Below are 26,646 nucleotides of genomic sequence, written 5' to 3' on the forward strand. Positions count from 1 at the left end.
AGAAATGGAAAACAAATTATTTGAGTGATTTATTTACATGAAGGCAGGCGCCACCTACCGGAACCACATGGGACGATATCTGCCTACCCCCCACCTAGCCCCCTGCCCTGCGTGGGTATGCATCGCTGGCCTATAATTTAGGCAATTTCGATTACAGACCTTGGGGTGTTTCCTGGGGGAATTAATGACCGGCTCCAAGGAGCTCTTTGGGCCATTAATTTTATATTCTCATTAAATCTCCAGGAAATGACCATCCTATTGTGGGCAGGGTCGTGGGGAGGGACATTGCAGAGGTTAGAGAAATTCACACCTGGGAGGAAAGCGTAAGTACCACGTTTTGTTGCTTCCCGCCCCTCCTCCCACCACAGCCTGGGTTTTAAAGGGTGCACTGTGGCTTTGAGTGTTGTCAGCGACAGCCTGCATCCGTGCCTGTCTGGGAGTTGAGGGTTTGTGGCCAGCGGCAGGTGCATGGCTGGTGGAACGCTCCCAGAGCCGGGTTGGAAGGGCTGGGAGGAGAGCTGTCCTCAACTGCACACCAGGCTGGGGTGATTAATACCACCCACGCCAAGCCTGACGTCAGGGATAGGACAGGGGGTGGGGATGGATAGCTGTGTCCTAGCCCTTCTGCCTTTTCTCCCCTTCGATTTAGTAGACAGGTTAATTTCAGAGCTGAGTGCTGCTTGCAAGATCAGTGTGACCAGCTGAGCCACCTCAACAGAGGACTTGCAGGACACTTGTCTCGCAGTCTTGTTGCGATATGTATCTTTTTAACCCCACCTGGCTTTGGGCCCACTTGGTTCCCCCCATCAAATTACCCTCTGACTTAGGTCAACTCTTGGCATCTGGTTGGGGCTGAGATCTATCTGGTGGTAAGCTTGGGGTGTATTTGAACCTACTTGGGTTTCCTCCCTGTCTGTGGCTGCTCACAGTCTGAAGTTACTTGATTCTACACCCAGTGGGAGATATTTTGGAAATAAACTCTAAGAGAAAAGTTTGAGCAAGCCCAGTTTCCAAGTTTCTCCCTTGTAAAGAATCAGAGTCTGTACTAATTGCTCTGTGGCAGCTAGGCTCCCGGGACATTTCCACTGCCACTGGTGAAGGTGGTACCATCATTGTGTTGCACAGATCCTGGTGCAAATCAGTTGCACCCAGAGACAACTCCTACCTTAGATTGCATCTTGAATACATTAAGTCCCCTGTCCCTAAAACACACCGTCCCTAACTAACCCATGACTGTGGAGTTGGCTCTGACTCATAGCGACCCTACAGCACAGAGTAGAACTGCACATGGGGTATGCAAGGCTGTGTGCTGAGTCTTTTTCCCCTTGAGGAGTGGCTGGTGGGTTCCAGCTACCTGACCTTTCAGTTAGCAGCTGAGCTCTTAACCACTCGAGCTCTTAACCACTTTGCCACCAGGGCTCCTCTCACCATCCCTACTCCCCAGCATATTCATTCTTTTCTTTGTATTCACACTGGACCTAATAAATCAGGTTATCACAGTGTACTGCAAATATGTCAAGGAACTGTGAGTTCCTTGAGGGCAGGGCTGTTTCTTTCTCCCAGCTTGGCACAAGGCACACACAATAAATCCTCATTAAATGTTTGTCGTGAGAAATGAACAAACAACCTTTGAAGGATAACGGGTAGGGGCTGGGACCCCTGAAGCATCCAGATCTCTCTAGTCCGCGCATAACAGAGAGTAGTATCTTTGAAGGTACTTAAAACAGGGCTTCCAACTGGTTATTTTTGGAAATAAACTTTATTTAAAAGAAAAGTTTGAGCAAGCCCAGTTTCCAAGTTTCTCCCTTGTAAAGAATCAGAGCCTGTACTAATTGCTCTGTGGCAGCTAGGATTTGCCTTTCCACTTCAGATTTACTGAATCAGAATCTACATTTTAACAGGATCCCCAGGTGATAATTTGGGGTGGAAATTCAAATTCTCAGCCAAGAGTCAATTAACTAAAAAAGGAAAGTAGTTGCAGTCAAATGAAAACTGGCAGAAGCTTAGTTTCAAAACCTAAGGCTCCTTTGGGCTTATTTGATTTCTTTTACCCCCAGGCTTGAAAGAGCTGTGTCAACCCTTGGTTTCCAAATGCCAACACTGTTTTTACAGACTCCCCAATACCTACCTCTCTAGGACTAAGAATTAAGTTGCTTTGTGGTTATTCTGGTATCTGGCTTCACTGTGACAGTCCTACAGGGGTTCTAGCACTTTATCCCGTGTACCAGACACAACATAAGCGAAGTTCAGAAAATGATGTCCACTGATTCAAAATGATTTCATCCAACAAATGACCAGAAATGTATTTTCTTCTGCATTAGATGCTTGCATAGTGGTTGTGCAGATTTGCTAGCCTTTGTTCTGATGGGGGATTCAAAGGCCTCAGGAGATCATCTTGTCTAACTCTAATTTTTCCAGTTACCCAGAATAATTTTCTGAACCATACAGCCAGTGGTGTGCTGGTAAATGGTTAACAATAGATTCTGGAACGGGGAGGCTTCATTTGTAGGGTAGGCCAATTTTTTTAGTGTAAATACTCCCCTTCCCCATAGCCAATTTCAAGCTATCAAGTTCACGTCCTTGAATACAGAGTTGAGAAAAGACAGCACAGTACCACACCATTATTTAGTATTTCCAACATACAGGCCCAATGTTATTGCTGTTATATGCCATCTTGTCGCAGTGACTGTACGCACAACAAAACGAAACACTGCCTGGTCCTGCGACAGCCCCACAAAACTGCTATGCTTGAGCCAATCATTGCAGCCATTGTGTCAATCCATCTCATCGAGGGTCTTCCTCTTTTTGCTGACGCACTACTTTACTAAGCATGATGTCCTTCTCTTGGGACTGATGCCTCCTGAGAATGTGCCCAAAGTATGAGAGACAAAGTCTCACCATTCTTGCTTCTAAGAATTCTGGCTGTACTTCCAAGACAGATTTGTTCGTCCATGGTATATTCAATATTCTTCTCCAACACCATATTTCAAAGGTGTCAATTCTTTTTCGGTCTTCCTTATTCATTGTCCAGCTTTTGCATGCGAGGTGACTGAAAATACCATGGCTTGGGTCAGGCGCACCTTAGTCTTCAAGGAGCCATCTTTAATTTTAACACTTTAAAGAGGTCTTCTGCAGGTTTCTGAATGCAATGCGTCTTTTGATTTCTTGACTGCTGTTTCCATGGGTGTTGATTGTGTATACAAATAAAATGAAATCTTTGACAACTTCAATCTTTTCTCCGTTCATCATGATGTTGCTTATTGGTCCAGTTGTGAGGAATTTTGTTTTCTTTATGTTGAGGTGTAATCCATACCGAAGGCTGTAGTCTTTGATCTTCATCAGTAAGTGCTTCAAGTCCTCTTCACTTTCAGCAAGCAAGGTTGTGTCATCTGCATAACGCAGGTTGTTAAGGAGTCTTCCTCCGACCCTGATGGCTCCGTTCTTCTTCATATAGTCCAGCTTCTAGGATTATCTACTCAGCATACAGACTGAATACAAATGGTGAAAGGATACAACCCTGATGCACACCTTTCCTGACTTTAAACAATACAGTATCTCCTTGTCTGTTCAAATGACTGCCTCTTGATCTATGTACAGGTTTCTTAAGAGCACAATTAAGTGTTCTGGAATCCCATTCTTCACAATGTTATCCATAATTTGTTATGATCCACGCAGTCCAATGCCTTTGCATAGTCAATAAAACACAGGTAAACATCTTTCTGGTATTCTCTGCTTTTAGTCAGGATCCATCTGACATCAGCAATGATAACCCTGGTTCCACATCCTCTTCTGAATCTGGCTTGAATTTCCGGCAGTTCCCTGTCAATGTACTGCTGCAGCCACTTTTGAATGATCTTGAGCAAAATATTACTTGCACGTGATATTAAATGATATTGTTTGATAATTTCTGCATTCTGTTGGATCACCTTTCTTTGGAATGGGCATAAATATGGATCTCTTCCAGTTGGTTGGCCAGGTAGCTGTCTTCCAAATGTCTTAGCACAGACAAGTGAATATTTCCAGTGCAGCATCCATTTGTTGCAACATCTCAATTGGTATTCTGTCAATTCCTGGAGTCTTGTTTTTCGCCAGTGCCTTCAGTGCAACTTGGGTCTCCCTTGGTACCATTGGTTCCTGATCATATGCTACCTCCTGAAATGGCTGAACATCAACCAATTCTTTTTGATATATGACTCTGTGTATTCCTTCCATCTTCTTTTGATGCTTCGTGCATCAAAATATTTTTCCCACAGAATCCTTCAATATTGCAATTCAAAGCTTGAATTTTCTCTTCAGTTCTTTCAGCTTGAGAAATGTTGAGTGTGTTCTTCCTTTTGGTTTTCTAACTTTAGGTTTTTGCACACGTCATTGTAACACTTTACTTTGTCTTCTCCAGTCACCCTTCGAAATCATCTGTTCAGTTCTTTTACTTCATAGTTTCATCCTTTCGCTTTAGCTACTTGATGTTCAACAGCAAGCTTCAGAGCCTCTTCTCACATTCATTTTGGTGTTTTCTTTCTTTCCTGTCTTTTTTTTGTGTGTGTGGCTGCAAAGGAGTTTACTAGGGAGACTTACATACAAGGCAGTCCTGGGTAGCCACAGGACCAAAGCAGATCTCTGTGCCCCACAGTAGGAAGACAGAGGTTTTTACAGTGGAGGTGGACAATAGTGGCTACATGCCAGGGACTTATGTGAGAGTCACTCAGCAACTGATAGTGAACTAGCGGACCACATGAGGGCGCTCACGTTTGGCTTTGCAAAATCTGTTTCTCCTTCAGTCTAGGTTGGCTCTTACAATCTGGCATGCTCCCCCCTCTTGTGCTGTAGTACAAGAGACCCATTCCCTCCCTGCTGGGAACAGATACAGAAGTGGGGTTGGCCAGTTGCATATGGTGTCTGTATATGTCCAAGAGACAAAGTTACTGTGTGCTCAGAATGGGGGGAAGGCTTCTCTGACAAGGAGAAGGCAGTGGGAGAAAGTGACCCAATTCCCAGCCTTCTTATCAGAGAATGCTCTGGGTACAAGGCCCTAACTTAGGCAGCCTGGATGGGAGGTTTAGAGGTAGACCATTCCCCCAGCAGATGCACAGTGACCCCACGTGACAGAGCAGAACTGCCCCATAGGGTTTTCTAGACTGTAATCTTTACAGGAGCAGATGGCCAGGTCTCTCTCCTGTAGAATTGCTAGTGGTTTCAAACTGCCAGCCTCTCGGTTAACAGTTGGTTCCAATTTCTCCACATACATACCAACACTTGTTTTTTTTTTTTTTGGACAACATCCACCTTAGTGGAAGTGGTATCTCATTGTGGTTTCGAGTTGTATTTCCTTAATGACGAAGGACCTTGAGCATCTTTTCAGATGCTTACTGCTCATTTGTATATCTTCTTTAGAGTAACACCTATTCAAGTCCTTGGCCCATTTTTTAATTGTTTTTTTTTTTTGTCTTTTTGTTGTTGAGTTGTGTGAATCCTTTATTCTGGACATTAAACCCTTATCAGATATATGGTTCCTAAATATTTTCTCCCATTCTGTAGGGTGGCTCTTCACTTTCTTAGTAAAGTCCTTTGATACACAGAAGTTTATAATTTTGATGAAGCCCAATTTATCTGCTTTGTCTTTTGTTGCTTGTGCTTTTGGTGTCATATCTAAGGATCCATTGTCAAAAACAAGATCTTGAAACTTTATCCCTATGTTTTCTTCTAAGAGTTACATGATTTTAGTTCTTATATTTAGCTCATTGATCCATTTTTAGTTAATTTCCACAAATTGTGTAAGCGTGTATTACTTTGACTCAAAAAACTTGATTGTTTTAAAATAAATAATATGCACCTAAATTGTATTGACTCGATAGCAATGGGTTTTTTCAAAAATTGTATTTATAGCATAATTAGAACTATAAAAAACATACACAGGAAAAAAGTTAAAAAATTTTTTTTTATTATGCTTTAAGTGAAAGTTTACAAATCAAGTCTCTCATACAAAAATTTATATTCACCTTGCTTTATATACTCCTAATTGCTCTTCCTCTAATGAGACAGGCCGCTCCTTCCCTCCACTCTCTTATCATGTCCATTCTGCCAGTTTCTAACCCCCTCTGCCCTCTCAGCTCCCCTCCAGATAGGAGATGCCAACATAGTCTCAACTGCCAACTTGATCCAAGAAGCTCATTCTTCACCAGCATCTTTTTCTATCCCATCGTCCAATCCCTGTCTCAAGAGTTGGCTTTGTGAATGGTTCCTGTCCTGGGCTAACAGAAGGTCTGGGGATCATGACCACTGGGGTCCTTCTAGTCTCAGTCAGACCATTAAGTCTGGTCTTTTTACGAGAATTTGGGGTCTACAGTCCACTGCTCTCCTGCTCCCTCAAGGGTTCTCTGTTCCTGTCAGGGCAGTCATTGGTTGTAGCTGGGGACCATCTAGTTCTTCTGGTCTCAGGCTAATGTAGTTTCTGGTTTGTGTGGCCCTGTCTCTTGGGCTTGTAATTACCTTGAGTCCTTGGTGGTCTTCATTCTCCGTTGGTCCAGGTGGGTTGAGACCAATTGATGCATCTTAGATGGCCACTTGTTAGCATTTAAGACCCCAGATGCTGCTCTCCAAAGTGGGATGCAGAATGTTTCCTTAATTGATTTTATTATGTCAACTGACTTAGATGTCCCCTGAAACCATGGTCCCCAAACCCCCACTCCTACTATGCTAGCCTTCGAAGCATTCAGTTTATTCAGGAAATTTCTTTGCTTTTGGTTTAGTCCAGTTGTGCTGACCTTGCCTATACTGTGTTGTCTTTCCCTTCACCTAAAAGTAGTTCTTATCTACTATTAGTGAATACCCTTCTTCCTCCTTCCCTCCCTCCCCTCTCTCGTATCCATCAAAGAATGTTTTCTTCTCTGTTTAAACTATTCCTTGAGTTTTAATCATAGTGGTCTTATACAATATTTGTCCTTTTGTGACTGACTAATTTCAGTCAGCATGAAAAAGGTAACAGTTTTGGGGATAAGACTACAGGCACTTTTTTCCCTCTTGAATTTCTCTTCAAGTTTTAAATGTTAGATTTCTTAGGGTTAGGACCTACACCTTCTTTTCACTTCATTATTTCTTCCCCAATGGTCTTTCTAGTCTCATGTTTACAATGAGGCAGGTATAGCAGTATTTTCCAAAGTGTAGTCCATGGTTCACCTAGGACAGAATGCCTGAAATATTAAAATACAGATTCCTTGCCCTTAAACTCCAGATGTTTGTTTTTTTGTAGTATCTCACTTTCTTCAAAAGACAGTTTAGAAGTACAGTGTTAGATCACCTTCTGTAATGAAATGAGGTATCCCAATTTAACAAGAATAATACCTTTAGGAATGTAAATGAATATATTTTGATTTTCAGTAATCACTAGTCCTTACTTGTCCACTGACTCTCATATCAATAATCAGCCATAGCACGCTCATATCATCAGGTTTGTTTCAGTAAAGATGTTTCTCTTCTCTTCTGCCTTTGTCAATCATAGTCTAAGTCTTAAAACCACAGCCATCATGCACATTCAGGGTTGCCTCAAGTTTTAATCTTTGGATAAATTCTCTCCTTCCCAGGTAGTGGCTCCACAGCCAGGACAGTACCTCCAGCCTGAGGGACCTTCCCTTATGTCCCACAACTGGTGTGGGCGGCAGCCACTCGGAGGCATAGCTCTACTGGAGCAGGGGTAGGAAGCAAGACCCCCCCAATGGAGGAGGGGAGAGGAGGAAGGGGACATGGATGAACACTCAAGCTGCACTGGCACCATCCGCTGTGCTAGGCTTCGCATGGTCACTTAGGTGGCTGTGGCGATGGTGCTGCCTTCGCCTTGAAGCCTGGCCACACCAGGCCAGAGCTTGCCTTACACTCTTTCTTGTCTTTTTAATGACCTCTTGCTTGCTTCATGTATGATGCCCTGGATGTCATTCCACAACTCGTCTGGTCTTTAGTTATTAGTGTTCAATGGGTCCAATCTATTCTTAAGATGGTCTCTAAATTCAGGTGGGAAATGCTCAAGGTCATACTTTGGCTCTCCTTGTTATAATTTTCTTCAGTTTCAACTTGAACTTGCGTATAAGCAATTAATGCTCTGTTCCAAAGTTGGCCCCAGGCCTTGTTCTGACTGATAATATCGAGCTTTTCCACTGCCTCTTTCCACAGATGTAGTCAATTTGATTCCTGTGTATTCCAACTGACGAGGTCCACATGTATAGTCGCCATTTACGTTGTTGAAAAAAGGTATTTGCGATGAAGAAGTCGTTGGTCTTGCAAAATTCTATCATGCGATTTCCGGCATTGTTTCTATCACCAACGCTGTATTTTTCAGCTACCAATCCTTCTTGTTTCCAACTTTTGTATTCCAATCACCAGTAATTATCAATGCATCTTGATTGCATATTTGATCAATTTTAGACTGCAGAAGTTGGTAAAATCTTCAATTTCTTCATCTTTGGCCTTAGTGGTTGGTGTGTAATTTTGAGTAACTGTATTAACTGGTCTTCCTTGTAGGCGTATGGATATTGTCCTATCACTGACAGCACTGTACTACTTCAGGATAGATCTTGAAATGTGCTTTTTGACAATGAACGTGACAGCATTCCTGTTTGTCATTCCCGGTGTCATGGACTGAATTATGTTCCCCCCAAAATGTGTGCTATCAATTTGGCTGGGCCATGACTCCCAGTACTGTGTGATTTTCCTATATGTTGTAAATCCTGCCTCAGTGATGTTAATGAGGGAGGACGGTAGGCAGTTGTGTGAGTCAGGGCTGACTCTACAAGACTGGATTGTGTCTTGAGGCAATCCCTTGAGATATAAAAGAAAGAAGCAAGCAGAGAGACAGAAGGACCTCATACCACCAAGAAAGCACTGGCAGGAGCAAAGTTCATCCTTTGGACCCTGGGGCCCTGTGTAGAAAAGCTCCTGGACCAGAGGGAGATTGATTAGAAGGCTGAAAGAGAGAGAAAGCCTTGCCCTGGAGCTGACATCCTGAATTTGCACTTTTAGCCTACCTTAATAAAAAATAAAAAAAAAAAAACTGTGAAAAAATAAATTTCTTTTTGTTAAAGCCATCCACTTGTGGTATTTGTTATAGCAGCACTAGATAACTAAGACACCCAGTATTGTAGACCATATGATCGTCAAATTTAAAATGACCAGTACCGGTCCATTTTGGCTAACAGCCAGGATATCGATGTTTATGCATTCCTTTTCATTTTTGATAATTTCCAATATTTCTAGATTCATACTTCGTACATTCAGCGTTGAGATTAATGGATGTTTGCAGCTGTTTCTTCTCTTTCTGAGTCCTGCCACATAAGCAAATGAAGGTCTCGAAAGCTTGACTCCATCCCTGTCATTAAGGTCAACTCCATTTTGAGGAGGCAGCTCTTCCTCAGTCGCCTTTTGAGTGCCTTCCAACCCGAGGGGCTCATCTTCGGCACTATATCAGACAACGTTCTGCTGCTATTCATAAGGTTTTCACTGGCTAATTTTTTTCAGAAGACCACTAGGGTCCTTCTTCCTAGTCTCTTAATCTGGAAGCTCAGCTGGAGTCTGTCCGCCATGGGTGGCCCTGCTGGTATTTGAATACCGGTGACATAGCTTCCAGCATCACAGCAACACGTGAGCCCCCACAGTACGACTAACAGACGCGTGGGTGACAGATGCAATAGACGTAAATAACTCGAAGAGTAGAGATGATAGTACAATGTAGCAAAATAATTGGTAAATGATGAGTTTTAGGTATTTATATCCTTTGTTTTCAATATTAACTTAAGTTTATAGTTTTTTTTATCAAGATAGAATTCACACACCATAAAATTCAACATTTAAAAATATACAGCTCAGTTTTATTAGTATACTTAGAGTCGTGCAACCATCATATTATCTAATTCCAGGGCATTTTCATCACTTCAAAAAGAAATCCCATACCCATTAGCAAGGAGCCCTGGCGACTCAGTGGTTAAGTGCTTGGCTGCTAACCGGAAGGTCAGGGGTTCGAATTCACCAGTTGCTCTGTGGGAGAAAGATGTGGCAGTCTGCTCCCCTAAAGATTTAGAGCCTAGGAAACCCTATGGGGCAATTCTACTCTGTCCTATGGGGTCACTGAGTCGGAATTGACCCAATGGGCATACAACAACAACCCGTTAGCGGTCATTTTACATTATCTCTCCACTATACCCTGGCAACCATGTATCTATGTCTTTGCCAGTTCTGAACATTTCATATAAATGGAATCATATGACATGTGGCTTTCTGTGTGCGGCTTCTTTTACTTAGCCTAATGGTTTCAAGGTTCATCCATGTTGTAGCATATATCAGAACTTCTTTATTCCTTTATGTGTCTGAGTAATATTCTTTTATGGATATATCACATTTTGCTTATTCATTCATCAGTTGATGGACATGTGGGTTTCTTCCATTTTTCAGCTATTATGAATAATGCTACAGTGAACATTCATGTACAAGTTTTTACGTGAGCCTGTATTTTCAATTTCTTGGGAATATACTTAGGAGTGGAACTGCTGGGTCATATGGTAACTTAATGTTCAACTTTTTAAGGAAGTTCCAAATGATTTTACACCGTTTTACAGTCCTACTAGCAATGTATCAATCAAGAAAACAAAAATCCTCACAACTGGACCAATGAGCAACATCATGATAAATGGAGAAAAGATTGAGGTTGTCAAGGATTTCATTTTACTTGGATCTACAATCAACAGCCATGGAAGCAGCAGTCAAGAAATCAAAAGACGCATTGCATTGGGTAAATCTGCTGCAAAGGACCTCTGTAACGTGTTGAAGAGCAAAGATGTCACCTTGAAGACTAAGGTGTGCCTGACCCAACCCGTGGTATTTTCAATTGCATCGTATGCATGTGAAAGCCGGACAATGAATAAAGAAGACCAAAGAATTGACGCCTTTGAATTGTGGTGTTGCCGAAGAATATCGAATATACCACGGACAGCCAAAAGAATGAACATCTCTGTTTTAGAAGAAGTACAGCCAGAATGCTCCTTAGAGGCAAGGATGGCGAGACTGCGTCTTACATACTTTGGACATGTTGTCAGGAGGGATCAGTCCCTGGAGAAGGACATCATGTTTGGCAGAGTACAGGGTCAGCGGAAAAGAGGAAGACCCTCAAGGAGGTGGATTGACAGAGTGGCTGCAACGATGAGCTCAAGCATAACAACGATTGTAAGGATGGCGCAGGACTAGGCAGTGTTTCGTTCTGTTGTGCACAGGGTCGCTATGAGTCGGAACCGACTCGACGGCACCTAACGACAACAACCACCAGCAACGTAAGAGGGTTCCGATTTCTCCACATCCTTGTCAACACTTATTTTCCTTTTTGTTTTTTTAGCATTATAATTTCAATAGTGTTGATTTTAAACAAGCTCTCAAATTTCTGACAAAATAACAATCGACTGGTATGAGCCAGATCTAACACACCACTGCATACCTCCCACCAAAGAAAATCTCGCCATCCTTTTTTGTAGTCAGTTCCACTTCTTTTTGCTGACAAAAGCAGTGCTCAACAGAGTTGAATTTCCTTCTTCTTGTACCCTGCCTATAGAAAACTAAACCAAGAGGTCTTTGGTTTCTTTCTCTTTTTGAATTAATAAGACTTTACAGTTGGAGAATCACCAGGTTTTCAGCTCCCACCAAGCATTCTGAGAACAGGGTGTTTCCCTCTGACAATTGTGTTGAGAAATAAAAACAAAAATCAAAATGTATCTTCCTGACACCCAGATGTATCTTCTGGATGAGCTCTCAAGCAGTTCCTTCAACAGGGCAAACAGCTGTGGTCTGTTTCAACATAATTTGATGTAATCAGGGTTAATTTTGATGATGCAGTTAACTCTGAAGACTGTTTTTTAACTGGATTACTGTTGGGTCAACAATCATGTGGCATTACATTTAGTGGCTGAAACAAAAGCCAGAATTAAAACAGCTTCTCCCCCAACCCCCACCCCAAATGAAAGCTCCACAGGGATTAGAAGTTATGCCACATGTTTTACACAATTAACTAAAAAAGGAAAGTAACTGCAGTCAAATTACGTGCAATCATCTCCAAGGTCCAGAGTGTTGACTAAGAAAATAGCTGGAATTTTTGTTGTTGTTGTTGTTTTCTTTTTCTACAGTAGTTAAAAACATGTTGGCAGCAATCATTATAATTTAATATTTTCATAACATTCTTGGAAAAAGCCCCAAGATTTCCCCTTGAAATCTGCCTGAACCACACAAATGATGATGATTTTAGCAGTCCACAGTTCCCCTCTATTTTCCATGCATGTTTTAAAAATGATTATTTTAAGTGAGCACTAAACTCAGGGCGTGGCATGCTAGGGCTGAATGATTGTGGTACACAAAACCCTAAACACATTTGGAATTGTTTCTAAAGAGCAAGATCTATCTTTGAAAGATTTGGCTATCATTGTTCATGGCCAGTACAATAGCAGGGCCTGGGCAGCTTTAGGAACACACCTTCAGACTTTTCCATCTTAAAATTTTGGCTAGCCTGAATACAGCAAAGGCTCACGACAAAGGTAATTTTATACCGTTCTGGAAAGCAGAAATCGTCAGAAATAGATGGCTTGTGAAGCTGCCAAATATGTTGGTTCTTCAAAACCTCTATAATACAATTTTGTAGTTCCAAAAAAGGTCTGATGTATCCAATCTGCTCTGTAAACAAACCTCCCTTCATTTGCTGTTTTTGTTAATTGGGGTATGAAGAAACTTGAAAAGCAAAGAAGCCATTTACCTTCCTATTGCATCTTACTTTATCGGGAAGTCCCCCACTAATTTCCTGATTAACATATATTCTGGGATTATATGTGGGTGTGACTGAGAAATGAGATTAAAAATAAAAAACAGCAATGAGAGAATTTCTTCCGTAAGTCTGACAGTGTCTTAGGCTCTTTTAGTTGCAAAAGCATATACAACCATTTCAAACTCTCTTAAGTCAAATAGGGAATATATTTGTTAAGAAAGTGAGGAATAGGTCATAGAACCCGAGGAAAAATTGAATAATATGGCCTCTGGAAGGGTAGCAACTAGGCAGCCAGTTTGTACGTGTGTCTATGTCTTTCAGGCCATATCGTTTTTCATCTCTGGAACATTTTAGTTTCATTTCTTTCTCTCTGCAGACTACTTTATCTCTTGAAGTACATGGCTGCCCTACTACTCCTGGTTCAAGCAACCAGTTCAGACTCTGTTAATCCTAATTTCCTAAGAGAAAATAAGACCTGTCCAGTTTGGGTCATGTGTCTACTCCTAGTCCACTCAGCCAGGGAAGCTCAGATTTTTAATATGACCCACTGGCTGGAGTGGGGATGAGGGAATTCTAACGAGGGATGCCACCTCAAATGGTGCTTAGTAGAGACAGGAAAGCCAATTTTGTTCCTTTCAGGTCATACCCGGTATCTATCATTTGCAACTCTGAAAACACTTAGAAAAGCATATGTTTCTATTCAAATACAAAATACATTTCTATTAAAATACATGTTGTTTAGTAATGGTTATTTATGTACTTGTCATTCAGTTCTCAGTAAGGATTTTCTGAGTACCTACTACCTTGCATTCAGCATAAAGATACCAAGATGAATAAGACTAGGGTCTTAAGAAGGTCAAGGTTTTTCTGGGGAAGAGAGATGGGTGGGCAGACACCTACAAGAGTATGTGAACAATGTTTTACTAGAGGTATGTTCAAAGGATTGTGGGAGCACAGGGAAATTATCAACTGTCTGTCCGGGGCAGGGGACTGAAACCATAAGGGCTTAGGTTTTACTTGTCTTTGGGTGTCCCATAGAATAAGTGGAGCCCTGGTGGTACACTAGTTAAGCATTCGGCTGCTATCAAAAAGGTCGGCAGTTCAAATCTACCAGCTGCTCCTTGGAGACCCTATGGGGCAGTTCTACCCTGTCCTGTGGGATCACGATGAGTTGGAATTGACTCCAGGGCAATGGGTTTGGTTTTTGGTTTCTCTTGGTGGTGCAGCGTTTAAAGCGGCTTGGCTGCTAACTGAAAGGTTGGCGGTTCAAACCTAAGAGCCGCTCAGTGGACAAAAGATGTGGCAGTCTGCTCCCATAAGGATCACAGCCTTGGAAACCCAATGGGGCAGTTCACTCTTGTCCCACAGGGTCACTATGAGTTGAAACTGACTGGATGGCAATGGGTTTAGGGATCAACATTTGTTGTTGAATTAAATGATCCTAAGCAGTAGCTAGAAACGCTGGTGTTATAGTGGTTAAGAGCTACGGCTGCTAACCAAAAGGTCAGCAGTTCAAATCCACCAGGCGCTCCTTAGAAACTGGGCGGGGTAGTTCTACTCTGTCCTATAGGGTCACTATGAGTCGGGATCAATTCAACGGCAATGGATTTGGTTTTTTGTTTTGTCTTAAGCAGTAGCTACTTCAATTTGGAGGCAAAAATCTTGCCACTAACTGAAAATTTGAGCAGCTCCAACTAAGATCATTTAGGACTTGCTTTTGAATTTCTTCTGTTAATTGAATACATTCATTCAAGAAATACTTAGTGAGCAGTGTATGCAAGGTATATGGCTAGATGCTGGGGATACAATGAGGAAAAATACAGACATGTACTTGAGAAGAAGTCTATTAAGGCACTGTCTTCCAGAAACAATGCTGAGAGATCACACCCTAGAAACTCACTGTCAGTTAGTAACAGAGATCATTAAGACAGATTACTAGCTGTGCTTGCATAATTACTTTTGATTCCTGACGTCTTGTCCTATGTTCAAGGAATTGTTCTAGGTTTGGATTTACACTGGAAGGACAAGTTAACACATTTACGAAATATTTCAGACACATCGAGGGAAAGGACAGTTTTAGAATTATTTTTTAAGGGATATTTTCCTTTTGTGTGATGTATATACTTCCTTTTTTTTTTTTTTTTGGATACCTCAGTGATACCTAATTCATTCAACAGTTACTTAATGAGTGCTCACCACATGCCAGATACTCTTCTCCAACCAAGGCACTGTAGATACAAAGGTACATGTGCCCTCATCTCTCCTCTGCTCTCAGGGAGCTCATGTTTTTGCAGAGAAGACAAATGATGGCATAAGATGACCAGTATTTGTATGAGGTGTTGAAAGAAGGGAGTCTGAAAGATATCGTCCAGCCCTTAGTTTCCTGAGGTTCAAGTAATATGAACATTAACAGTTGAAAATGTAGAAATTCTAGCTGCATTTTGGAGTGTCACCACTCTTGAAATAAAGCTCATAGCCTCAGATAGCACAGTTAGAGCTGTTAATATTATGTTTCTGGGTGACTAGGAGGCGACAGGTGTGTAGCCAGAGAAAGTCGCCCAAGCCCATTCACAGGCATGCAGAGACAAGCAGTGCTGAGTCAGGGTGCAGGGTACACCCCAACCTGATGGGCAGGACAGGAATCCCAGCTGGGAACCTTTTAAAATTTCTGTTGAGGGCTGCTAACCCACCGGGAAAAAAATCAATGAAAAGTTAAATTATAGTTAAACATAAAGATACAAAGCTTTCCACAGGTTTATTTTATTTATTTAAGCCTATTCCAAGCTTTTTGAGAAACAATACACCTGGATGTTGCCGTGTTACTAGGCAGAGCAGGGATAAGGATGGAAGAGAAACATACACAGAGAGAAAAAACAGGACAGGATGGCGAAGAGAAAGACAGTGAGGAGAAAGGTTGGTAGATTCTATGCTGCATGAGTCCAGAGTAATACCACGCTGCAGGCCAGTTCTCCCATCCTTGATATACAGGCATAAAAAACAGCTAAAGAGTGCAGACGGATCATTCAAAATACAGTATCTTCTTCATTGAGAAGGACAGTTGTATTATATTACTTACCTTTTACTGTAAAAAATATTAAAACCACACTGAAGGTTCTTCACAGTACGGAATTCGATTGCTTACATCAGAATCACTAGGGGCAATGGTTTTAAAAATGTAAAGTGTGGGCTGCTCCATCCCAGACCTCCTGAGTCAGACTTTCTGGGGTGGGACCAGGATAATCTGAATTTTTAATAAGTTCCCCAGGTGACCCTTATACACAATAAACTTTGACAAAGACTGTACACAACAGAAGTCCTTAAGACCAGAGAACATGTCCTATTTATCTCTGTATTCACGTAGTCTAGCACCCAACCTGGCACAGTAAGTGCTCACTGAAAGTCTACTGAACTGAACTGAACAAACTTGAGAGATTTTTAAAGAAAATTTCACTCAATTCCACTGCCCTGAATCAGCTGACTTTACTTTTTTCTAGTCCATGTACAATAGCTTTTACACTGTGGTAATTCAAAATGTATAATTTAAAATTCTGTTTAAAACTTTTCAACACATTGCCCCTTTTAATTTTTAATGGCTATAAAATATTTCATCCAAACATACAATAAATATCTTAGTTCATAGTTTTTTTTTTTAAAGTCTTGAAAAGGTTTCATTTGGGGTACCTTACATTTGTGCATGCTTTTCGGTTTATGAAAGCTTTCATACAATCTTTATTCTCATGACACCCTGTAAGAGAAGCACTGTCCTCATTTTGAAGATAGGTATAAAGACTTAGAGATTAAATAAGTTGTTCATGGTTCCATAGCTAGTGAGCAGAATGTCAGAGTTAAACCAGGGTCCTCTCCGTCTATGTCTAATACCTCTTTCAAAACATGAAATATCCAGCATATTTTTCTGGCAGAAATCTAACCCAACGGTTCCCTGATGCAAAAACCTATAATGCAGAATGTGAGAGATGGAAATTATATTTAAAGAGATTATGGGCTGGCCATATCCTATCTGTACAGAAATCAGTTCCTCCCTTTTGATACACTGCAAAGGAAATGTATACATACATGTACACACACCCTGAGTGAAAGAATTTACTGTTCTTCAACAACAACACCTCATGCTGTCTGTATATGATCCAAGCTCATTTCTGCAATCCCCAGATGAGAGGGGTTGGGATTGTCCCTGAACATTCTGAAACTGTAATTAAGATTCTTCAGCAGTATTATGTATACAGGAAGAGGAACAACTACTACAAGCTGCAAGGCAGATAGGAAGGAGGCACTGGAGACTTCAAAGCCGTTCTAATATCAAGACTGATATCACATACTTGGGTAGCTGCTGAGTGAACAGTGGAGGGAAGCATTCTATTCCACCAATACAGAAGCCCATTTTAAGGAGGCTCTGCCTGTCAGTCTCTTCTGCCTGAAGAATAACCTAGCAGGGTACAGCACTTCAGGGGAAGGACAGATTGCCCAACTGGAGGAGAAGGCTGGGGAGAAGAAAAAGTTTCTAATTTATGACATTTGCATTGCATAGAGAGGCAGGTTTTGGCTCCTATGGGGCAGAACTTTCTAACAATGAGAGCTCTCCAGAGATGGGAAAGTTATCTCTTAAGGTAGTGAGTTCTGATTCACTGAAGGGATAGACGGGAAAATACTAGGAATTGGGGAAAATACAGAGGGAGTAGTTTATGCATCAAAAGGAGCCCTGGTAGTGCAATGGTTAAGCACTTGGCTGCTAACCAAAAGGTCAGTGGTTTGAACCCACCAGTCACTCTGCGTGGGTAGGTAGGGGAGGCCTGGTAATCTATTCCTGTAAGAATTACAGTTTAGGAAACCCTATGGGGCAGCTCTACTCTGTCCCATTGGGTCGCTGAGAGTCAGAATCGACTTGGTGGCACACAACAACATCGACGACAAGTTTATGCATCACGGATGGAGAAAGGGTATGATCTCTAAGAGATGTTCCAAACTTAGGATCCTAGGAAAACGCCAGTCCAGCAATTCTTGTTGAGCCAGTGTACAGAGAAGGTCATGAGTTAAAGAGTCATAGCCAGAAATAGCCTAGGTTCTGCAAAACACAGCTCTTGCTGTGTACATGTATACTTGTAGCATGAAAAAGCCTTTGTTAGGTGGGCCTACCAAGTTTCTGTTCTCATAGTATCATCATGAAATATCAAAGGTCCATCACTTTGGGGAGAATATTCACAACTCTCATCAAAGTTCTTTCATTTACTTCTCTATGTATATTCTAGGATGACCCTAAGAGGAAGATGGGGCAAATGTGAGTACAGTCATTAAAAAACTGAGGTTAAAAAATTGAGGCACAGTGAGCTTAAATACATTGCTGGATCTATACCAGTTACAACAGCTGCTGTTGAATGGATTGCAGCTCATGGTGACCCCATCTGGGCAGAGTAGAGCTGCACTCTGTAGTGTTTTTGTTGGGTCCCAAACAAAACAAAACCCGTTGCTGTCAAGTTGATTCTAACTCATAGTGATCCTATAGGACAGATTAGAGCTGCCCCATAGGGATTCCAATGAGTGGCTGGTGGATTCGAACTGCCAACTTTTTGGTTAGTAGCCTGAGCTCTTAACAACCGCACCACCAGGGCTCCTTGTTGGGTCCAGGGCCCTCATATTCCTGTTTCGCTTTTCTACAATGTGTTTGAGCTCAATCATCACCTTCCTTCACATCCTTAAGTCTCTTCTCCCTGTACAGACAAAGGAAGTCAGAAGCCAAAATATTTGTTTTGCAATATGCCCAGTAAACTCTGGGGCTCAAGATGCAAGATTTTAGGTTACTAGAAGGTTTTGATGCACTTTCAGATTCTTTGGAGGTTAAAGGCAATGAACTTTGTTTATTTGAATTTTCCCTCAATATTAGGAATTCCTCATAACAAATAAATTAATCATCCATCAAACCAAATGAATTTGAGGAATAGTAAGATACAAAGGAACTAAGTTTACAATATATGGTCTTGTTGAACTAAGTAAATAAGATACATGAAAATATGTTGTAAAGTGTAAAGCAATGCCCAGAGGGTGGTCGCTTGCTCACTGACAATCATGACCAGTAAAGGTGCAGCAGGAAGTTCCTGAAGACTCATGGCCAGGCCAATTTAATGAGCAGTTGCCTGAATGACAGTTTATGAACTACCTAAACTCCTGGCTTCTCTACAAGGTTCCCCCAGAAGCTACCCACACAATGTGCTAATAATGCCTGTAAAATCAGTGCACACCAAACTCTGCACAAGGGCTAACTGGTGGTTTAGCTGAACAGAGTGGCATTCTAGGGCTCTTGGCAATGGCAGAATGCCAAAGTTTATGGATAGATGTTGACCATTACCTAATAATGGAAGTCCTATGGAATCCTTTCAGGGCAAGTGATTAAGGTTACTTTCTGCTTCTTTAAAATCTTTAATTTGGAATATAAACTAGGAAGAAATTACACCCTGTTTTATTTTTATCATATATACTTTAGATTGCAGACTGAATACAAATATTGATCAGAAGCCAAAAAGTCCCACACATTTCTTATCAATTCAATCCAGGCCAATCTGTCTTTCAACTGTGCGTTTTTATGTTCTTGCCTCACTACTTACTAAAATAAATATATGAATAAATAGCAATCCAATCCAAGTAAGCATCTTTCATCTATAATTATCTGAAGCAAGAGATTTAAAGATGGCTAGAGTTAATCCATCTCACCAATTGCCATTTCAATGCCTGTTCAGTCTTGCTTGAATGTCTAGATTCAATTTATAGAGACTATGAATGCATAGCATTATAGAGGGAGGCTTCTGGCAGATCCTGCCTGAGAGGGACAAAAGGTCAAGCTGTTCCTTAGCTGCTCTGTGACAGTTAAAGAGTCTCTGGGTTGGGTCACAGGGTGGGGGAGTAATGTCTAGATCTGGAATGGATCACTCACACAATTAAGTTCTTGTCAGACCAAAAAATATGACAGCGCAACTTCCCCAGGCAAGAGGACAGCCAGATGCAAAGTAACTATTTTTCTTCACCTATTTCAAAATTTGAAATGAGAAAGCAGATTAATGATGGAAAAAGCATCTACATTTTAGAATATGCTCTTATTTGGGTGGTTGAGGTTACTATTTTGGGGTGATGTTTGGAAATTTTGGGAAAATAGAATGTGATTTTTCTCTCACTAAAAACTGGTTACTCCAGGAAAAAATTAACCCACCTTCAAATTACCTTTTAACTCACAAATTGAGCCCTATAAGAATGTTATTATGGCATAAACTGTTCTTGATTGTTAAACCCATGCTTTCATTTATTCTACATAGACATCTTTAAAATGCCATTTGTATGTAGAATCTAGATATTCATATAGAAGCTGACAAATGGACATTTCAAGTTTTTTCCTGTTGATGCTGCCTGCAAGCAAGAGCTTTGTTTTGGCATTGTTAGCATCTTTGTCTGACATCAGTATTTATTTTTGTTCAATTAGTGGTAAAATAGAACTTCTAAGCCAAATATGGAAATCATTAGGCTTGCTATAAGCAGCAAGTATTTGGTTCAATAAGATACTACAGTACGTTCAGTTGTGAAGGAACAAATAAGTAGGAAGTTCTGGAAATACACTGTCGACGACACTATCAAAAAACAAGGAGCAATATACTTTTGACTCCTTGATGAGGACCTTCCCCGATTGCACATACACCCACCTTGAACACTTAAGTCCGTTATTCAACTTTCAGCGATTTGATTTCCATATACATTTTCAGAGACCTAGTTTGTACTAAAACAGGGAACTAAGTGTGGCATAAAGGTCAAACTCTAAATAAATTGTTCTTAGTGACTATGTCCAGCACAGGTTCACACAAGATTAACAGCTAGACGGATTCTTGGAGCTTATCTATTTGAAAATGATGGTTCTGCAGATGAAATAACTGGAAGCCACAAAGGTTATCTGGCTTGCTAATGATCCACAGCTAATTAATGGCAGTGCCGGGAACAGAACTTGGGGTGTCTCTTAATTTAGCAGTCTTCCCATTTATTTTTGATGCCATGCCATCATGTTAACATTATAATTCTATCTGGTTCCTGAAAAATTACTTAGAGGCATGATTCCCAGTAGCCTTGGAAACTATACTGCTTCCAGGCTTGGAGTTTGCAAATGTTTGTGATCCTTGCCCTACAAAATTAATGATATTAATTAAGACTTGAATGCCAAATCAATATTGGCTGATGCTGCAAGTATTTTTAAATGGTTTCTGCATTTTTATCTTCCATGTCTAAGGTTAAATAAATATCACTTTTTCAGAAGTGCCTCCTGTAGTAAGCTTATGTACACCTGCCCTGTTCTTTATATAATAGCATGTGCCATAATTTGAAATAATAAACATTTGTTTACTTAATTTATTGTACATGTTCTCCACTAGATTGTAAATTCCATGAAGGTTGGAGTCATTTTTATCTTGTTCACTACTGTTTATCTAGCACCTACCACAATTCTTGGCATATAGAAACTCAAATAATATTTGTTGAATAAACAAATGAATTTCTCTAACTCACTGAGGCAAGCCTTATGGAAACCCCAGTCATTCCTTTTATCCTGTCCTGAACTTGGTATCTAACTAATCACAAGGGACTAAAGTTCCAGGGAAGGGGACCTGAGCTGAGATTTTTTTTAGCTTAGCAAGAGCTACCAATTAGACTCAGAAATGGAATGAGCTATTTTGCAGAATGCCAAGCTCCTTGTCAAGAAGAGGATGGAAAACCAAGCATCCAAGTACATAGGACCTCTCCCTATTAGGTAGAAGGTTGACTTTGACAACTTCAGAGGTGTCTTCCAACTCTGACATTCTGCAGTTCTTTTCTTTTCAGATGTTTGATTTTTCCATTAGGTTAAAATAAAGTGTACGTACACATTCATTAGGAATAACCTAACAAAAGTCATCTAACGAGCCTTAGGAATTTGATTATTTGGGGATGCATGCCCTTTTACAAATATTTGATACATACAGATTCTACTGAGTATACAATTTGTTATAGATCCACATACGTGTAACTCAGGGAAGACTAAAAGTAAAGTTTAAAAAAGCCTGTGTTGTATTTCATAGTTTTAAACAGATACAGAAATACACATCCATTTACCCTGTTGTATAATCACATCAACTCTGTGGGGAAAATGATACTTGAGTTCACACAGTTAAGTTAGTGTCTAAAATCATACATGTAAGTGCCACAACTGTCAGGTCTTAAGTTCTTCACACTCTAATATATCACACTACTTTTGACTCTAGAATAACCCATGTACTACAGAAAAAAAAAACCAAACCCACTGCTGTCGAGTTAATTCTGACTCATAGCGACCCTATAGGACACAGTAGGACTGCCCCATAGGATTTCCAAGGAGCGGCTGATGGATTCGAACTGCTGACCTTTTGGTTAGCAGTTGAACTCTTAACTACTGCACCACCATATTTTCATAGGACCTGGACATCCTCATCTTGGATGGAAAATATCTTTCTTTCAATTTCATTGGGAAAGGACTAAAGAGAATGAAAAATATAACTGCTGCTTTTTTTCCCCAGAATATTAAAAATCATTTTAATGACTATTAGAGAAGTTATAACATCTAATATGAACTAAACTATAACAAAACAGTGATTAAAAAGTTTAAACAATTAATGCAACATCTCATTACCCATTAAAACCCACTGCCATCGAGTCAATTCTGACACACAATCACCCTATGAGACAGAACAGAACTGCTGTATTGGGTTTCCAAGGAGCGCCTGATAGATTCCAACTGTTGACCTTTTGGTTAGCAGCTGATCTCTTTTTTTTTTTTATTGTGCTTTAAGTGAAAGTTTACAAATCAAGTCAGTCTTTCATACAAAAACTTAACATACACCTTGCTATGTACTCCTAGCTGCTCTTCCCCTAATGAGACGGCATACTCCTCTCCACCGTGTTCTGTGTCCATTCAACCAGCTCCTGTCCCCCTCTGCCTTCTCATTTCATCTCCAGACAGGAGCTGCCCACATACTCTCATGTGTCTACTTGATCCAAGCAGCTCACTCCTCACCAGTATCACTTTCTGTCTTATAAAACAAAACCAAACCCGTTGCTGTCGAGTCGATTACCACTCATAGCGACCCTATATAGTCCAGTCCAATCCCTGTCTGAAGAGTTGGCTTCAGGAATGGTTCCAGTCTTGGGCTAACAAAAGGTCTGGGGACCATGACCTCTGGCGTCCCTCAAGTCTCATTCAGACCATTAAGTCCGGTCTTTTTATGAGAATTTGAGGTCTGCATCCCACTGTTCTCCTGCTACATTAGGGATTCTGTTATGTTCCCTGTCAGGGCAGTCATTGGTTGTAGCCAGGCGGCATCTAGTTCCTCTGGTCTCAGGCTGATGTAGTCTCCGGTTTATGTGGCCCTTTCTGTCTCTTGGGCTCATGTTTACCTTCTGTCTTTGGTGTTCTTCATTCTCCTTTGCTCCAGGTGGGCTGAGACCAATTGATGCATCTTAGATGGCCACTTGGTAGCGTTCAAGACCCCAGACACCTCTCACCAAAGTGGAATGCAGAATGTTTTAATACATTTTGTTATGCCAATTGACTTAGATGTCCCCCGAAACCATGGTCCCCAGACCTGCTACTCTGGCCTTCAAAGCTTTTGGTTGTATTCAGGAAACTTCTTTGATTTTGGTTTAGTCCAGTTGCACTGACTCTCCCTGTGTTATGTGTTGCCCTTCCCTTCACCTAAAAAAAATTTTTTGTCTACTATGTAGTAAGTAAATATCCCTCTCTCTCCCTCCCCACCCTTGTAACCATCAAAGAATATTTTCATCTGTGTTTAAACTTAAAAAACAAAAAACGAAAAAATTTGTGTTTAAATTTTTGAAATCCTGGTGGCGTAGTGGTTAAGTGCTACAGCTGCTAACCAAGAGGTGGGCTGTTCAAATCCGCCAGGTGCTCCTTAGAAACTCTATGGGGCAGTTCTATTCTGTCTTATGGGGTCACTATGAGTCAGAATCGACTTAATCGCTGTGGGTTTTTTTTTTGGTTTTGGTTTAAACTTTATCTAGATTTCTTGTAATAGTGGTCTCACAATATTTGTCCTTTTGCAACTGACAATTTCACTCAGCATAATGCCCTCCAGATTCCTCCATGTTATGAAATGTTTTAGAGATTCATGATTGTTCTTAATTGTTGTGTAGTATTCCATTGTGTGAATGTATCATAATTTATCCATTGATGGGCACCTTGGTTGCTTCCATCTTATTATTGTAAACAGTGGTGCAATGAACATCGGTGTACATATATCTGTTCGTGTGAAGGCTCTTATTTCCTTAGGGTATATTCTAAGGACTGGAATTGCTGGGTCGTATGGTAGTTCTATTTCTAGCTTTTTAAGGAAGTGCCAAATTGATTTCCAAAGTGGCTATACCATTTTACATTCCCACCAGCAGTGTACCAGTGTTAAACTATTTCTTGAGTTCTCATAATAGTGGTCTCATACAACATTTGTCCTTTTGCAACTAATTTTACTCAGCATAACGCCTCCAGATTCCTCCATGTTATGTTTCATGGATTCATCGTTGTTCTTAATCATTGTGTAGTATTTCATTATGTGAATATACCATAATTTATTTATCCATTCATCTGTCGATGGGCACCTTGGTTGCTTCCATCTTTTTGCTATTGTAAACAGTGCTGTAATGAACACGGGTGTGCATATATCTGTTTGTGTGAAGGCTCTTATTTCTCTAGCATACATTCTGAGGAGTATGATGGTTCTATTTCTAAGCAGCTGACCTCTTAACCACTGTGCCACCAGGGCTCCAAAACATCTCATTAGTTTTTACAGTTAAAGAACCAGACCAAAAATGAAACCCACTTCCGTCAAGTAGATTCTGATTCATGGTGATCCCAAGTGTGCCAGAGTAGAACTGCTCCATAGGGTTTTCTTGGCTATAATCTTTACAGAAGCAGATTGCCAGGGCTTTTTTTTTCTGTGGCACCGCTTTGTACTGCCAACCTTTAGGCTAAGTAGTTGAGTGCAAATTGTTTGTGCCACCTAGGGATCCTAATTAAAGATCCAACCCACACCCCCTGCCGTCGAGTTGGTTCCTACTCATGGTGACTCAACAGGACAGAGTAGAACTGCCCCGTAGGTTTCCAAAGCTGTAAATCTTTACAGAAGCAGATTGCTCATCTTTCTCCTGCTGAGTGGCTGGTAGGTTCAAACCACCGACCTTTCAGTTAGCTATCAGGCGCTTAACCACTGTGCCACCAGGAATCCTTAATCAAAGACCAAAAGTTGTTAAATCATCATGATAAATGGAGAAAATAGTGAAGCTGTCAAGGATTTCATTTTACTTGGATCTGCAATCAACGCTCATGGAAGCAGCAGTCAGGAAATCAAACAATGTATTGCTTTGGGCAAATGTGCTGCAAAAGATCTCTTTAAAGTGTTAAGAAGTAAAGATGTCACTTTGAGGACTTAGATGTGCCTGACTTAAGCCATGGTGTTGTCAGATGCCTTGAATATATGTGAAAGCTGGATGATGAATAAGGAAGACTGAAGAAGACTTGATGCCTTTGAATTATGGTGCTGGCAAAGAATATTAAATATACCATGAACTGCCAGAAGAACAAATTGTCTTGGAAGAAGTATAGCCAGAATGGTCCTTAGAAGCGAGGATGGAGACACTTTGTCTCATGTATTTTGGACATGTTATCAGGAGGGTACAGTCTCTGGAGAAGGGCATCATGCTTGGTAAAGCAGAGGGTCAGGGAAAGAGAAGAAGACCCTCAGTGAGAAACTGACACAGTGGCTGCAATGATGGGCTCAACCACAGCAACGATTGTGAGGATGGGGCAAGATCAGGCAGTATTTTGCTCTGTTGTACAAAGGGTCAGTATGAGTCGGAACTGACTCGATGGTACTTAAAGACAGTCGTTAAATATGATTTTTTCATGTAGTTTGAAGAAAGATTTCAATTCACGTAGCAATTTCATTATGCCAATTAATACTATTTGGATGAGACCTGAAGAAGGACTATTTTCTTCTGTAATGTTTAGTAAAACACTCAGAATAAGATGGGAATTAGTCACAAGTTAAACAGCAAGGGAGAAAAGATCCAACATTTTATTTTTAGCTACTAGTTGTTTATCAAAGGTTACACGAGGCCAGTGATCTAATGAGTAAAGACAAAGTAAAATACACAATCTCATCCTGTCTTAGAGTCTGAAGGGGCCTTCGAGACTATCTAGTTCAATTTCTTCATTTCTTCTTAATTGAGGTAATAGATTTGAGGTTCTACTTGCTTTGGGTACCTCTTCTTGGGGGAGTTCATCTTTCCATGAAGTGCCCTTAACTTTCTAAGAAAATCACGATCATTTCTATTTTTCATATGCTATACTTTATAGCAAAACAATTACACATTGAAAATGTCTGCATTTCTAAAATCCAAACATGCAATGCCCTGCATGCATATTCATGTGCAGTGTCTCTGCTACAGGGTGATTGTCCTTAACGAAACATCTAGCTATAAAAGACACGAATGAGTAAACCTTGGAAAAGGGATAACATCTTTGATATTGTCAACTCCCAAGATGCACTGCAGGTAGCGTTCAAATCCCATTCCAAAACCTCCATGTGGCACGGATCCAAATCGACGAAGGTCCAGATACCTGTTTTTTTTTTTTGGAAAAAAACCAGATAATCATCACCTATAAATGCTGTATGAGATCATTTGTTATGATTAGAACTTTGTTTCAAAAATATTTAGTAATCATTTGTTATTGTCCACATCATTGTGGTAGACCAGTTTTTTCCCTCCACAGACAGAACAAGAAAACAGAGAAGTTAAAGTGATCTATC

At 40.7% G+C, this 26,646-nt stretch overlaps 1 protein-coding gene across 3 annotated transcripts in view; it reads right to left on the reverse strand.

Moving 5' to 3' along the window:
• Window positions 1-26,646, reverse strand: part of NARS2 (asparaginyl-tRNA synthetase 2, mitochondrial) — a 212,050-nt gene continuing 185,404 nt past the window's right edge. The window contains exon 11 of one of the 3 annotated variants that reach the window (XM_023558513.2): window positions 1-26,456. In XM_023558513.2, the coding sequence (XP_023414281.1) occupies window positions 26,312-26,456 (145 nt within the window). In that variant the 3' untranslated portion in view covers window positions 1-26,311. The remainder of the gene's footprint in view (window positions 26,457-26,646) is intronic. The other 2 variants (XM_064288755.1, XM_003418535.4) reach the window with 2 other exon arrangements.

This window comes from Loxodonta africana, chromosome 7 (genome assembly GCF_030014295.1).
Source record: "Loxodonta africana isolate mLoxAfr1 chromosome 7, mLoxAfr1.hap2, whole genome shotgun sequence".
Taxonomy (NCBI): domain Eukaryota; kingdom Metazoa; phylum Chordata; class Mammalia; order Proboscidea; family Elephantidae; genus Loxodonta; species Loxodonta africana.